At 37.7% G+C, this 15,867-nt stretch overlaps 1 protein-coding gene across 1 annotated transcript in view; it reads right to left on the bottom strand.

The window, feature by feature from the left end:
* syt3 (synaptotagmin III) overlaps nt 1–15,867 on the bottom strand; it is a 101,729-nt gene that overhangs the window by 67,515 nt on the left and 18,347 nt on the right. Inside the window, exons 2-3 of the mRNA XM_062050249.1 lie at nt 12,755–12,885; nt 9,702–10,032 (exon numbers count right to left, since the gene is read on the bottom strand). Coding sequence (XP_061906233.1) covers nt 9,702–9,852 — 151 coding nt within the window. The 5' untranslated portion in view covers nt 9,853–10,032; nt 12,755–12,885. The remainder of the gene's footprint in view (nt 1–9,701; nt 10,033–12,754; nt 12,886–15,867) is intronic.

Below are 15,867 nucleotides of genomic sequence, written 5' to 3'. Positions count from 1 at the left end.
AAGAGGGCCAACTTTACACCATTTTCTAGTTTATTTTCATAATTTCTCTTTACTTAAGCTTCAATTGTGATGTTAAAATGTTGTGAGTCTAACTGTTCAAAAGGCATATTTAGTTTGGCGTGAAAAAGTCATCCATTTCTTCTCGAGTCGAAGTTAGCAAAGGTTGATTGCAGGTAAAAAAAAAAAAGAAAAAAAATCTTTGTAAAAAGTTGCCCCTCAAGGTCGTCTTGTCTTTTTCCAGACATTGCGTTTGCGCGAGCAAAGACGTCAACATTTAAGCTAGCGTCTTCTTGAAGTGTGCTCCCGGCGTCTCTAAAGGCGCCTCATTGCTGGCGGTTAGTCTCTTTCCCAATGCCGCCTGGCACCGGTGAATTATTCATCAGTCAGTGTATGTCATTAATCAGCACACAAATCAGCGGCCCGGGGGGAGGGGACAGACGCAGAGGTTGGAAGCACAATTCCTTCATTTTAGAAGGTGTCGGCGGCGAGTATGCAGGTCAGTTGAGGCGAAGAAAAGGAAGCGAGGAGGAGACAAGTGAGGAGGAAGCAGACATAGGAAGGAGGCTGAGAGACGGATTGCTGCTCATGTGGAAGCGGTCACATGACGCCGACTGGATCCATTTCTCCTTTTCATTTGGCCCGAGGAGGCTGATGAAGTCGATGCAAGTGGTGCGGCGTGCGAGAAGGAGAGACGGGGGAAAACAAGCTGACAGTGATTTAGGGTCGAGCCTGGCGAGGGGCGGGGTTTGGCGATGGGAAAGGGTTCATGTATTGATCCGCAAAAGTAAGGGGGGAAAAAAAAACAACACCGCGAGCTGAGGAGACGTGGCGGCCGACACATCAGAAGGCGCTAGGATAGGCCGCTCGCCTACATTTGTCGACACACCTTCCCGAGCAGCGGTGTGACGCTAGCGAGCCGCTGAAGCTGTGACCACACAAGCATCATGAAAAACTCATTTTTAACACTGCAGTGGCGTGAACATAAAAAATATTCTCTGGTGCATGCCGGAGCAACAGGTGGCGCTATAACCAACGATTGTGCAGTGTTTCTCATGAGACTGCAATCTACAGTCGGACCTCGATTTACATGATTAGTTTATTAATAATTAATACTATTGTTTTTTTTAATAATTTGTTATTGTTTATTTAGTTAAAGGTAAGGTGTAGTTATTCCACTTTTTTTTTTTTGAGCTTGGATACCTGTTTTTTCTTTTTCTTCTGTCAGTTACAATAAAATAAAATAAAAACCTTCCTTCCTTCTCGCTTCCCGTCTACTGCTTTCTCTTCAGATGTTAATTTGGGTTAGACTTTTTCAAATGTTTATTATTGTAGCAATATGTTTTTTTGTGTGTGATTTCTGATAGTTTGTGATGGCACCAAAGGGACTTTGAAAGTTGATCCATCACCTCCTTGTTAAGTTTGTTTGATGTACAGTATTGTGTGACACTTTATATTGTGTTGGGACGGCGTGGCACGGTTGGTAGAGTGGCCGTGCTAACAACCTGAGGGTTCCTGGTTCAATCCCCAGCTTCTACCACCCTAGTCACGTCCGTTGTGTCCTCGAGCAAGACCCTTCACCCTTGCTCCTGATGGGTCGTGGTTAGCGCCTTGCATGGCAGCTCCCTCCATCAATGTGTGAATGTGTGTGTGTGCGAATGTGGAAATAGTGTCAAAGCGCTTTGAGTACCTTAAAGGTAGAAAAGCGCTATACAAGTATAACCCATTTACCATTCAAAGTGTACAAACCTTCACTAAAATATGGACTTTTATCGAGACTGGAACCAATTATTCATATTTACATTTATGTTTCTTATGGAGGAATTTGCTTCACTATACAAACATTTCGATTTATGAACCAAGTTTAAAAAATGTTATTAAATTAAAAAAACATGGTTCATAAATCGAAATCTTTGTATAGTGAAGCAAATTTCTCCATAAGAAATGTAAATGTAAAAATGAATAATTCCAAATTCCAAAAAAGTCCAAACTTTAGTGAAGGTTTGTACACTTTGAACACAATATACCGGTAATGTGTTACAAAATACTGTATGTCAAACAAACTTAACAAGGACATGATGGATCAACTTTCAAAGTCCCTTTGGTGCCTTCACAAACAATCAGAAATCACACACAAAAAAAATATCACTTTAACAACCATAATACTACAATAATAAAAATTTTAAAAAGTCAAATTCACCCATGTTAACATCTGAAGAGAAAGCAGTCGGCGGGGAGCGAGAACGAAGGTGGCGGGAGTGGGTGGGGCCGTGGGTGTATGTGTGTGTGTGTGTGTGTGTGTGTGTGTGTGTGTGTGTGTGTGTGTGTGCGCTCCTGTGCAGTGTATTTTCCTCCACTGTGAAATAAGTTTGCATTGTTTTCCAGAAAAGTCCGATCTCATCACAAATAAAACTTGTGGTACAAAGCCTTTAAGCTTGTGAGCGCCATTAATGTACTCCTTGCAAAAAGCCTTTTTTTTTTAAACATTATTATTCTACAGCGATTCCCTCCTTCTCCCCATGCTGGTCTGTTGTCTTTGTGGGACTTATATTGAGTTTGCATAATGGAGGCGAGCACGGAAAAGGCACACTCGCTGAAGCGCTGCGAAGTGATTAGTAGTGTCCTGGGCAGCAAGTGACGTGGAGGGCTCCGCCTCCTCACTAAAAGGCTGCGCCCTGGTTTTTACTTGCAGGTGGGACACAAAATGATTGAAGCGTTCATAGAAAAAAGCATATTTGGTTCGGTCTAAAAGTTCTTAATGGAAAAGTTTGCGAACAGGGGGGTTCGGAAATCGAGGTTCCACCGTATTTGTGAAGTCACTCCGCCTCAATTTTCCTAATCTCATAGTAAATTCTTAAATATTGACTCGAGAAACTTCTTGAAATTGCCACAACCTAACAGAAAGTAGAGCCATGTTTACTTCCGTAAATAAAGGACTTTGCGAGTGTCTTGTGGGTCGAATTCCGTTCACATTAAACACTATTTTGTTCTACAACGACTACATAAGAAGGTCGTATTTTCAGTCTAAAAGTTCTTAATGGAAAAGTTTGCGAACAGGGGGGTTCGGAAATCGAGGTTCCACCGTATTTGTGAAGTCTAAAAGTCTAAAAGTTCTTAATGGAAAAGTTTGCGAACAAGGGGGTTCGGGAATCGAGGTTCCACCGTATTTGTGAAGTCTAAAAGTCTAAAAGTTCTTAATGGAAAAGTTTGCGAACAGGGGGGTTCGGAAATCGACGTTCCACCGTATTTGTGAAGTCACTCCGCCTCATTCTTCCTAATCTTTTAGTAAATTCTTAAATATTGACTCAAGAAACTTTTTGAAATTGCCACAACCTAACAGAAAGTAGAGCCATGTTTACTTCCGTAAATAAAAGACTTTGCGAGTGTCGTGTGGGTCGAATTCCGTTCACATCAAACACTATTTTGTTCTACAACGTGAACGACTACATAAAAAGGTCGTATTTAACAAAAACTCCAAGTTGGGGTTCATACCTTGCCATGTAAACGTAGCCTTAAAGGGGAACTGGACATTTAAAAAACGTTGCTTTCATTCACATACACAAAAACACACTTTGTCTTTCTCTTTTCTGTGCTTTTGTTTGCTTTTTTTCTTATTGATGCTTTTATTTATTTTTTTCTGTATTGTGTAGTTATAATTATATGCTTTTACTTGTAATTGTATTGAGTTTGTGGACCCCAGGAAGACTAGTGGGTTGTTGTGGCAACCAGCTAATGGGGATCCTTAATAAAAATCAAAATCGAATCTTTTCTGTGCGTTCTTAATAGTGAAAAACTGCTAGCAAGAGGCGGCTAACAACGCATTTAATGGAGAGTCATTTTTTCCGCTTATAAAGCCCTCAAAAAAACATCCAACAACAGACCATTGACATGCCGTGACTTGCATAGTGACAATGTTTTTTGGGGTTGTTTTTTTTGTCCTGTCCAGCTACTCAGGAAAATCATATTGTTGATGTAGATGCCCATATTTGCTGTACAGATGTACTTTACAAAAGAGAAGTGTGGGATACTTCTCTTGTTGCCTTATTTGTATCTGACGTTATTAAATGGATTTATTTAATGTTTGGCGCAGCCGGACCGGACCGGAGCAGGAGATAGAAAGAGAAAAAAATGGAAGACAAAGGGGGAAATTTCAAAGGCAAGAGGGGGATAAGACAGAGAGACAACAACAACAATAATAACAACCACAACAACTACAGAACAAAGAATACGATATGTATAAATATAAATATGATACAAAAAGTGATAGCAAAGAAGCAGTAAGTGAAGTAAATATTAATTACACAAAAATAGCAAAGAACATTATTGCACTACAAATGGCGCATTACAAATTGTGGATGTTAAATGTGCCCTAAAGGGAATGCAGTTGGAAATTATTGTGGTGCTAAATGTTGTACAGCCATAGTTTTTAATGTAACTGTGCACTTCCCTTTAAATAAATAAACAAAAACAAATGATCATGCTAATTTTTTTAGCTAATTTTGCAGCCCTCCACCTCAGTCATGTAATGTAAAATTTGGTACTTGAATCATGCTAATTGTTAGCATGTTAACGTAAGCAAGCTCGCAAGCCAACATTTACATGCTAACTATTAACATGCTAACATTAACTTGCTAGCATTTTTAGCTAATTTTGCAGCCGTACATCTCAGAGTCATACAACTTGGTACTTGACACACACACACGTTAACCTGCTAACATTTTTAGCCAATTTTGCGGCCGGTTAAAAACTGTGTGGGACTCTTAACCTTTGTGCAACGTCAGACAACAACAACAAAAATGCCATTTCGCACAAATAAGTTTACCAAGAAAGTCAGTGTTCACGTAGCTGAAGAAAAAAAGCCAACGTGTGAGTAGAGTAGAAAACACGTTTCCGTGTGGACTCGACACTGGAGACCTCTGACGACAGGCCTACACTTCCTGTCAATCACTTCCTGTTGGGAAGCCGCCGGGAGTCGCTCGGCGTCAAAGCCGCCTCTGCTGCTTACACAAGCCTTTCGCTGGCAGCTCGCGGCCATTCCGGTCCCAGGAGGCCCCCCAGACTCAAACCGCCGTGTGACATTTCTTGGCGGCCTCGTCCAAATCTCCCGAGGCAGCGTGCGGCCAATCCGGGCTAATCTACGCTAAACCGCGGCGCATCTCCACGCTCGTCTGCGTTACAGCACTCAGCACTCGCTTCAGGGGAACTCAAACAGCCACCTCCCGTTCTGATTGGTTACAAACGTGAAATCCATCAGCGCAAACGATCGCCACTCGGAGAGAGACTCTTCGGGGGCTCATAAAAAATAAGACAATGAATATTTCATGTTGGCGATCGGCACTCACAAACATATTTAAGTGTCTTCGAAACATTCGTCTTCAGCTTTCAGGCGGATGTTTTAATGCTGAGGTACACGGTAATAATAATAAAAAATAATAAGCATACAAACAATGTAATGTGCCGCCAGCTAACACCATTAAAGGCATTTTTCACAAGCGTGCTTCAGAGGTTGTTTCCTTCAAGGCACACATTATTACATAAAGTATGCAGCATAACAGCCACTGACTAACTAGCAAGCCACGCCCCTTTCCTTTAGTCTCAGATTACAAAAACTGAGAAAAAAAATCTGAAAAACACACACAATTCCAAGGTTGTGTCTCCCGATGGAGTGATGGACACTGAGCACCCTCAATAGTCGCCATCTTGGGCTACGTACCAAACAAAGATGCATTGGAAGCAGAAACAAGTCATGACAAATTCATAAATAATAAAGATGGCAGGTATTTTACAGGTTGATCCGAATGGCGATAATGCTTGCTTGCAATTCACCAATAAACAAGAGAGAAGAAGAAAAAGATTGTCCGTTCTGCTGTTGTGCACCACGAGAGTCATGGTCAGTGGTGTCTTGAGTAATGTATCGATATTGATAACGATCCGACACGATATCAGCAGGAATCATCCACATTTGTATTATTTTGTAGTGTGGAAAAGGTTTGATCAAGTGAAAGGAGTCAAACAGAGAACAATGGTCTGTATTCAAAACACTAACATATTTTTTTATTAACCACTTGGAATGGACTTATGCTGTCTTTAAGTTGAAGTGGAGTGGTAATTTCTTTTTGTTTTTTGGTGAAAAATTGAATGATGCGGACACATTTGTTACCAGATGCTTTCGAACACGCTTCCGCCTTGGAGACTTTGTATGTGTAAGTAATATGCAACTAGAATTGATACTTGTTTATGTCGACAAATGTGCTGTTTTACACTGCAATATTTTTCAATGAAGGACACTAATCGTATCACTAGGGGTGCTAAAAAAAAAAAAATCGATTCTCATCCGAATCGCAAGGCTTATTCATTCCGATTCTAAATCGATTAATAATTTTCAAAAATCGATAAGAAAATAAAAAGCATGAATCAATTTAAGAATACAGTTTTAGGTCATCTCCATGCAACCAGAAGGAGATTTTATAACCTGTAACCTTTATTATTATTACATAATACGTACGCAGCATAACAGCCACTGAATAACGAGCAAGCCAAAAATGTATTTAGCCTCACAACTCCAAGGCTGTGTCTCCCGACGGAGTGACGAACACTGAGCACCCTCAGCAGTCGCCATCTTGGGCTACGCACCAAACAAAGATGCATTTGAAGTGTTTGGAAAAGTTTCATGATGATTATTATACCAAAATATACATTGCAAGAATCGGTTTGAATCGACAATCGTGTAGCATCGATTCTGAATGTAATCATCACCCCAGTAATCGGAATCAGTTCGAATCGTTAGGACAAAGATTCACACCCCTAGCCACTATAATTATTTGATACTTGTTTGTATTGACAAATGTGCTGCTTTACACTGCAATATTGTTCAATCACGTATAATTATTGATGCACAAAAAAAATTCGTTACACTTTCGCATCGCCATTTTCATTCATGCAGATTGTGTGAATCGATTCATCATTTTTAAAAATCTATAAAAATAAAGGAAAAAAATTGTTTTTTTTCACAATACGTTTTTAGGCGACCTCCATGCAAACCGGAAATCTGCAACCTGTTTTGTTTTGTTTCACACCCCTAGCAACAATAATTATATGATGCTTGTCTATATCGACAAAGGTGTTGTTTTACACTGCAATATTGTTCAATGAAAGACACTTATTATTGATGCACAAAAAAAATCGATTCACATCCCCATTGCCATTCTAATTTTTCCAAATTCTAAATTGAATCGAAACATTTTTAAATCTAGAAAAAAAAGAAAAAAATTATATATATATATATATATATATATATATATATATATATATATATATATATATATATATATATATATATATATATGAATATTTTTTTTAAATATGTTTTTTGGCCATCTCCATGCAAACCGGAAAGAGCTTTGCTAACCTGTAACCTGTTTTGAAAAATTTTCCTTATAACTATAATACCAAAAAATACATTGCGAGAATCGGTTGGAATTGAGAATTGCGTTGAATCAAGAATAGATTCTGAATCAAACCGTCACCCCAGGAATCAGAAACGCATCGAATTGTCAGGTGCCCAAAAATTCACACCCCTACTTATTATATATGTCTACCTTGTGGGCTATTGTGTGCTTAGCTGTTGTGTAGTTGCTGGCTCCTAGCAGCATATAGCCTCGCATGTTTACCTTTTGTAAACATACACACATACATACATACATACATATACACACACACACACACACACATACATACATACATATATATACACATACATACATACATATATATATATATACACATACATACATACATATATATATATATACACATACATACATATATATATATACACATACATACACACATATATACATGCATATATATACATACACATACATACATATATATATACATGCATATATATACATACACATACATACATACATACATATATATACACATACATACATATATATATATACACATACATACATATATATATATACACATACATACATATATATATATACACATACATACATATATATATATACAAATACATACATACATACATACATATATATATACTACCGTTCAAAAGTTTGGTGTCACCCAAACAATTTTGTGGAATAGCCTTAATTTCTAAGAACAAGAATAGACTGTCGAGTTTCAGATGAAAGTTCTCTTTTTCTGGCCATTTTGAGCGTTTAATTGACCCCACAAATGTGATGCTCCAGAAACTCAATACATTAGCAATGTATAGAGTGTATTTCTTTAAAGTTAAGACTAGTTTAAAGTTATCTTCATTGAAAAGTACAGTGCTTTTCCTTCAAAAATAAGGACATTTCAATGTGACCCCAAACTTTTGAACGGTAGTATATATATATATACATATATATATATATACATATATATATATATATATATATATATATATATATATATATATATATATATATATATATATATATATATATATATATATATATATACATATATATACACACATATTATATACATATTATATACATATTATATACATATTATATATATATACATACATACATACATACATACATACATATATATATATATATATATATATATAAATAATGCTTTTTAGAACTAAGTTTTTTGGCCATCTCCATGCAAACCGGAAAGAGTTTGCTAACCTGTAACCGGTTTTGAAAAAGTTTCATTATAACTATAATACCAAAAAATACATTGCGAGAATCATGTTGAATCAAGAATTGATTCTGAATCAAATAGTCACCCGGATCGAATCGTTAGGTGCTCAAATGTTCACACCCTACGTGCTATTGTGTGCTTAGCTGTTGTGTAGCTGCTAGCTCCCAGCAGCATATAGACTCGCGTGTTTACCTTTTGTAAATGACTTAGACTGACTTTATTTAGATGTTAACTGACTGTCCAGCTTTGCACAAGCAAACACGCTGCAGGACTGCTTGTATCTGAAATTATGTCGGACATTTTTAATGCCACCTGACAGATAGTAACCCATACTTAATATCGGTACTTACAGTATGTGAGATTTTGTTTTTTTGTAAATACACTACCGTTCAAAAGTTTGGGGTCACATTGAAATGTCCTTATTTTTGAAGGAAAAGCACTGTACTTTTCAATGAAGATAACTTTAAACTAGTCTTAACTTTAAAGAAATACACTCTATACATTGCTAATGTGGTAAATGACTATTCCAGCTGCAAATGTCTGGTTTTTGGTGCAATATCTACATAGGTGTATAGAGGCCCATTTCCAGCAACTATCACTCCAGTGTTCTAATGGTACAATGTGTTTGCTCATTGGCTCAGAAGGCTAATTGATGATTAGAAAACCCTTGTGCAATCATGTTCACACATCTGAAAACAGTCTAGCTCGTTACAGAAGCTACAAAACTGACCTTCCTTTGAGCAGATTGAGTTTCTGGAGCATCACATTTGTGGGGTCAATTAAACGCTCAAAATGGCCAGAAAAAGAGAACTTTCATCTGAAACTCGACAGTCTATTCTTGTTCTTACAAATGAAGGCTATTCCACAAAATTGTTTGGGTGACCCCAAACTTTTGAACGGTAGTGTATTGAAAAAAGGCAAATTGTTTTTTCACTTTATAACGGTGTAATCATCGCCACCTACAGGACTGGAGAGGAAGAGCATGAGCTCACACAGCAGGATGTTGTCCAGGCTCTGACAAGAAGACGTACCTGCGTCCAGCTGTCGGTTGCGTCCTCTCAGCAGGTCGTTGAACTCCTGGCACAGTTCGCTCTGGCTGTACCCGCGCGGAGAGTTGAGGCAGAGCTCCTCCACCAACATCAGCGCCTTCTTGCACAGGTCTTCATCCCAGTCGCCCGACATCCTCCAATCCGCATGGCACTCTCGCCCGCACTCGGCCAATCGCAGCGCAGCCCTCGCCGCCCCGTTCTCGGGAAGTTGAGCAAAGAGGCTTTGCTGGCTTTTGGAGTCTCGGGGCCCGGATCACGTGGACCGGGAGAACGGGCCCATGAAGGACAGAGGGACACGCCCAACTCACTTAGCCTGGAACACACACACACACACAGTTGCCATGGCGACACCGTCCATGTTCGACTGGAACCTTCTAGCACAATACTGAGCTGGGAAGTTCTCTGACAATCGGGACATAATACTCAGTCCCTCAAGGACTTTGAGGATTTTTGTTTGTGATTGCTGCGCCCTAAAAGGACTGCATTCACGGCAGCTTTTAAAAAAAAGTTGCAATGTTTTAAAGGCCTACTGAAAGCCACTACTACCGACCACGCAGTCTGATAGTTTATATATCCATGATGAAATCTTAACATTGAAACACATGCCAATACGGCCGGGTTAACTTATAAAGTGCAATTTTAAAATTCCCGCCACACTCCCGGTTGAAAAACTCCTTTGGATATGATTTATGCGCGTGACGTCACAAAATCCACGGAAGTGGTTGTACCCCATCTGACCCGATATAAAAACCTCTTGTTTTCTTCGACAAAATTCCACAGTATTCTGGACATCTGTGTTGGTGAATCTTTTGCAAGTTGTTTAATGAACAATGGAGGCTGCAAAGAAGAACGTTGTAGGTGGGATCGATCGGTGTATTAGCGGCTAAGTACAATACTTACAGCAACACAACAAGGACTACTTACTACGCCTAGCTGATGCTTGCCGCCAAACCCACGGATGAAGTCCTTCGTCGCGCCGTCGATCGCTGGAACGCAGGTGAGCACGGCTGTTGATGGGAAGATGAGGGCTGGCTGGCGTAGGTGGAGCGCTAATGTTTTTATCATAGTTCTGTGAGGTCCGGTTGCTAAGTTGCTAAATTAGCCTTAGCGTCGTTAGCAAAAGCATTGTTAAGCCTTACCAGGCTGACAATTTTTAACCGTGTAGTTACATGTACATGGTTTAATAGTATTGTTGATCTTCTGTCTATCCTTCCAGTCTGGGGTTTATTTTTGTTTCTATCTTCATTTGAGAACGATGCTATCACGTTAGCTCAGTAGCTAAGTGTGTCACCGATGTGTTGTCGTGGAGATAAAAGTCACTTTAAATGTCCATTTTGCGTGCTCGACTCTCATTTTCAAGAGGATATAGTATCCGAGGTGGTTTAAAATACAAATCCGTGATCCACAATAGAAAAAGGAGAGAGTGTGGAATCCAATGAGCCAGCTTGTACCTAAGTTACGGTCAGAGCGAAAAAAGATACGTCCATCGCTGCCTCTCTAGTTCTTCACTCTAACGTTCCTCATCTACGAATCTTTCATCCTCGCTCAAATTAATGGGGTAATCGTCGCTTTGTCGCTCCGAATCTCTCGCTCCATTGTAAACAACGGGGAATTGTGAGGAATACTAGCTCCTGTGACGTCACGCTACTTCCGGTACAGGCAAGGCTTTTTTTATCAGCGAGCAAAAGTTGCGAACTTTATCGTCAATTTTCTCTACTAAATCTTTTCAGCAAAAATATGGCAATATCGCGAAATGATCAAGTATGACACATATAATGGATCTGCTATTCCCGTTTAAATAAAAAAAAATTCATTTCAGTAGGCCTTTAAGGCTTATTTTTTCCAATAACATTAAATCAACGTGTGATTTTAAATATATGTTACCAATGCTTTAAGTAGGAGTGCACAAATAGATCGATTCACATCCAAATCACAATTCTTATTCATCCCGATTCTAAATCAATTAATAATCTAAAACATATTTATTTTTTATTTTTTTATTTTAATAAAAATCTATTTTTGAAACCATCTTCATGCAACCAAAAGATGCTTCTCGAACTTGTAACCTGTTTTGAAAGAGTTTTATTGTAATTACACCAAATAAAATATTGCGAGAATCGGTTTGAATCGAGAATCGATTCTGAATCGAACCGTCACCCCAGGAATCGGAATCGGATCGTTAGGTGCCCAAAGATTCACACCCCTAGTTTTCAGTGCTTCTTTTAGCCTTGACCTAAAAAAGCAAAAAAAAAAGGTAAATCATACTGTACTGATGTTTTACTTGTTTTATAGCACACATACTTAAAAATAGACACTAGATGGCAGTAAAAGCACATATTTAGAGCTCAATGTCAAATTACTGTACTGTTTTAATTCATTAAAACTAGTAATATTTATGATTATTAATACCACCACAATAAAGCTTTCTTATTGTCCACTGCCTACTCAGTTGTTCTAATTTTCCTTATTCATCCCGATTCTAAATCAATTCCCACTTTTTAAAACTGTATTTAAAAATGTAAAAACTAGAGGGGAGCACTATAGGTAAAGAAAATCTATACATTGTATTGGTTTTGAAAATTAAAAATATCAAAATGGCCCCCGCATGCTTTAATTTTGCAGTGTACGGCCCTCAGTGGAAGAAGTTTGGACACCCCTGTTCTGATTGAACATAATTATTTGGATTTTTTTGTGCCGACCTCAATGCACACTTTTATTTTGAAATTATTTTGTGTTCAATGCCAGCCACAAACTGTTGTCACCTAAGTAGAAAAGGTGTTCAACTTAAAGGCGTACTTTAAGATTTAAAAATTGAACAGAAGCGCTGACTTGTGGGATGCAAATAAACAGGAATCAAAAGTCACATCGACTTGTGTGTGTGTGTGTGTGTGTGTGTAGTATGCTAAAGGCGAAGCCCAAGTTAACACTTTTCATTATCTTTCTTAATGTCAGGAAGACTCTCAGCGATTTGTAGAATTTATGGAGGCGATGTCGTGTGTCTCCGAGTGAGGAATGTGTGTGTGTGTGTGTGTAACCTTTAGCATCTGCTTGTGTTGCTAAAGAGCACACAAAGCAGCTCGGTTTAGTCCTCCAGGCTTCAGCGCTCGTCTGCCACCAATCAGCATGAACTTCCTGGACGGACTCTTGCCGAGCTTGCTGACATCGCCTTCAAAACAAAAATAATGAAAATCAGTCAAAGTGAGTCTAAAAGCAGAGTATTATATTAAATCATTATAATTAGTCGAGGGTTTGAGGGTGCTGCTGCTGCTCATTTTAGCCAAAAGATACTTCCGTACGTGCCTTTACTTTTGAACTCATTCTGTCAAAATGAAAGCGAGTCAGAACTCCACACTTCCAGTCTTACAGGACACTCCATTAGGTACACAACACAAACACTGTAGATCACAATTCTGCCTTAGCAAAACTATTAGTGCTCATTAGGGATATGGCCTAAAATCTATATCGCAATATATCACATGGCATATAAATGGTTATATAATTATTTCAAAATTGGTTACAAAGGCTTCTAATTTGGCTGCTGACATACGCAGTAACATATTACATCCATTTCAGTTGTACCATTTTATCAAACCTTTTATTAATACTGTTAATATCTGCTTACTTTCAGTTGTAACAGGACTATAGTTACACTTCTGTTGAATTGTAATAAGCACTTATTCTTCTGTTGTTTGAATACTTTACATACATTTTAGACGGTACTAAAAATGTGGGTATGCATCCAATACCAAGTAGATACAGGGGCAGTATCGGTCGTAGCGAGACAGATACGTCAAATTTTCAAGAGCATTGAATGATTACATTTTTGATCACAATTATGAGAAAAGTCATTCTGTGTCCAGGGACTCATTTCCTGAATTTGTAAACAATAACAAAAATGACAAAATGTGGTATCGACCTGATACTATCCTACTTAGTATCGTTACCGTCAATATTTGTATCAGTTTGCCCACCTTGTTTACATTCAAGCTCTAGCTTGCAGTTAGCATGTCCACCGACGGTGTGTAGTGTAGCACGCTAGCTATCCCTCGTCCATCCTGGAATGGAACGTAGATTACTGTGTTTGCACTGTAGAGGGACATTAGCCGCCCGCGAGGACGCTGCATTGCGTTGAGGACACGGTCAATTGCAGGACACTGCTCAAATGTGTAATCAACATGCATTATCACAATATAACGACAGTATTACAAGTCATATCATCGTCTAAATCAGGGTTTCTTATCCTTTTTGACCTCAGGTCCAACTTTTCCACTACAGAAGAGCCCGGGCCCCATTCAAATATTAACACTGAATTAGTCATCTTGCTCTTGATTTTCAAAATCCTATTGAATAATTACAGTACTAAAGTAAATAAAACAAAAATAAATATAAAACAAAATAAAAATAAATACATTACATTAATTTATTATATATATATATATATATATATATATATATATATATATATATATATATATATATATATATATATATATATATATATATATATATATATATATATTATAATAACATTTATAAATATGTATATAAATATATAATCAATAAATATGTATATATACATATATATAATAAATTATATACATTTATTCAATTGATTTTTATTTTATATTTACTGTATTTATGAATATCAAATAAAATAAAAATACATTCTAAATACATGTATTAATCATTTATTATATATGTACGTATGTATACATAATAAATTATTAATAAATATGTAAAATAAATTAATAAATGTCTTTTTTGCTTTATTTTACATTTATTTATGGGTTAGGGTTAGGTTGTTATATTTGTTTTATATATTATATGTCCTTAAATAAACAGTCAATAAAAATAAAATGCAAATGAAAATAGAGCTTCACCACTCTAGTCGTATTTTTATTTTAAACATTTCTATGACTTTTGCTCCAGAGTTCTTCAGTTTGAGATTGTCTTTGCACAAGTGGTGGAAGAGAGTATTACAACAGAGTAAGGCTGCGGCCCATACTGACCGCAGCGGAGAAACAGATATTTTTTTAGCAGCCCTCTAGGGCAGTGGTCCCCAACCACCGGGATCGATTGGTACCGGGCCGCACAAGAAATTTGAACAAAAAATTTTTTTTTTTTTTTTTTTAATTAAATCAACATAAAAAACACAAGATACACTTACAATTAGTGCACCAACCCAAAAAACCTCCCTCCCCCATTTACACTCATTCGCACAAAAGGGTTGTTTCTTTCTGTCATTATTTCTGGTTCCTTCATTATATATCAATATAGATCAATACAGTCTGCAAGGATACAGTCCGTAAGCACACATAATAGTATTTTTTTATGACCAAATTTGTCCGCGGGACAAATTTTAAAGCGTTGACCGGTCCGCAGTTACAAAAAGGTTGGGGACCACTGCTCTAGGGGATGCTCCCGGCCTAACAATGGGCCCTATGGTTAAGAAACACTGGTCTAAATTGATATAATTTATATCGCAAATAGTTTATATCGCCCAACCCTAAAGCTCATGTTTGACTGTTACAGTGTGCTTGCATTGGGGGACCATGTGTGGCCACATCCAGCAGATGGCAAAAGTGAAGGTCCAGTTTTAGTTTGCAAAATGCAAGCTCAAAAGCAACCTTAACCTGCTGAGAAGCAACGTCCTCTGCAGTGGACATTAATTGAGCATTCCCCCCTCCCCCATTTATAAGTAGCAGGCATGTGAGCACCCTTTGAGGACAAAAAAAGAGGGCAATTTAGGAACAAAGAGGAACATTTATATCAGCACAAAGCGCTGCCGCACAAACCCCGAAAGAAAGTTAAAAAATTCAAGACTGCATTTCCTGTAATTGGGTGCATTTCTACATCATATTTTACATTTAGATTTATTCTCACCTACCAACCTCTTTTGGCCGTCTTTTTGACACTTACATATCCCAAGTAATGTAACACAAAAATGTTTACTAGATAATTTACTAACATTATCATCATTGAAAATGTCATTTAAAATTCTATAACATGCAAAAAACGCAGAAAACGTTTCCCATTTGGCAACTCTACCCTGTAGCCACGCCCCCTCAGATAATATAAAAAAATGTGATAGTCATATTTTGACGCAAAAATCTACATTATTTATATTTATATTTCACATGCCTGAAGT

Source organism: Entelurus aequoreus, linkage group LG06, assembly GCF_033978785.1.
Source record: "Entelurus aequoreus isolate RoL-2023_Sb linkage group LG06, RoL_Eaeq_v1.1, whole genome shotgun sequence".
Lineage (NCBI taxonomy): Eukaryota > Metazoa > Chordata > Actinopteri > Syngnathiformes > Syngnathidae > Entelurus > Entelurus aequoreus.
The sequence above is the reverse complement of the archived record's forward strand: the minus strand, read 5'-3'. Positions and strand labels throughout refer to the sequence as shown.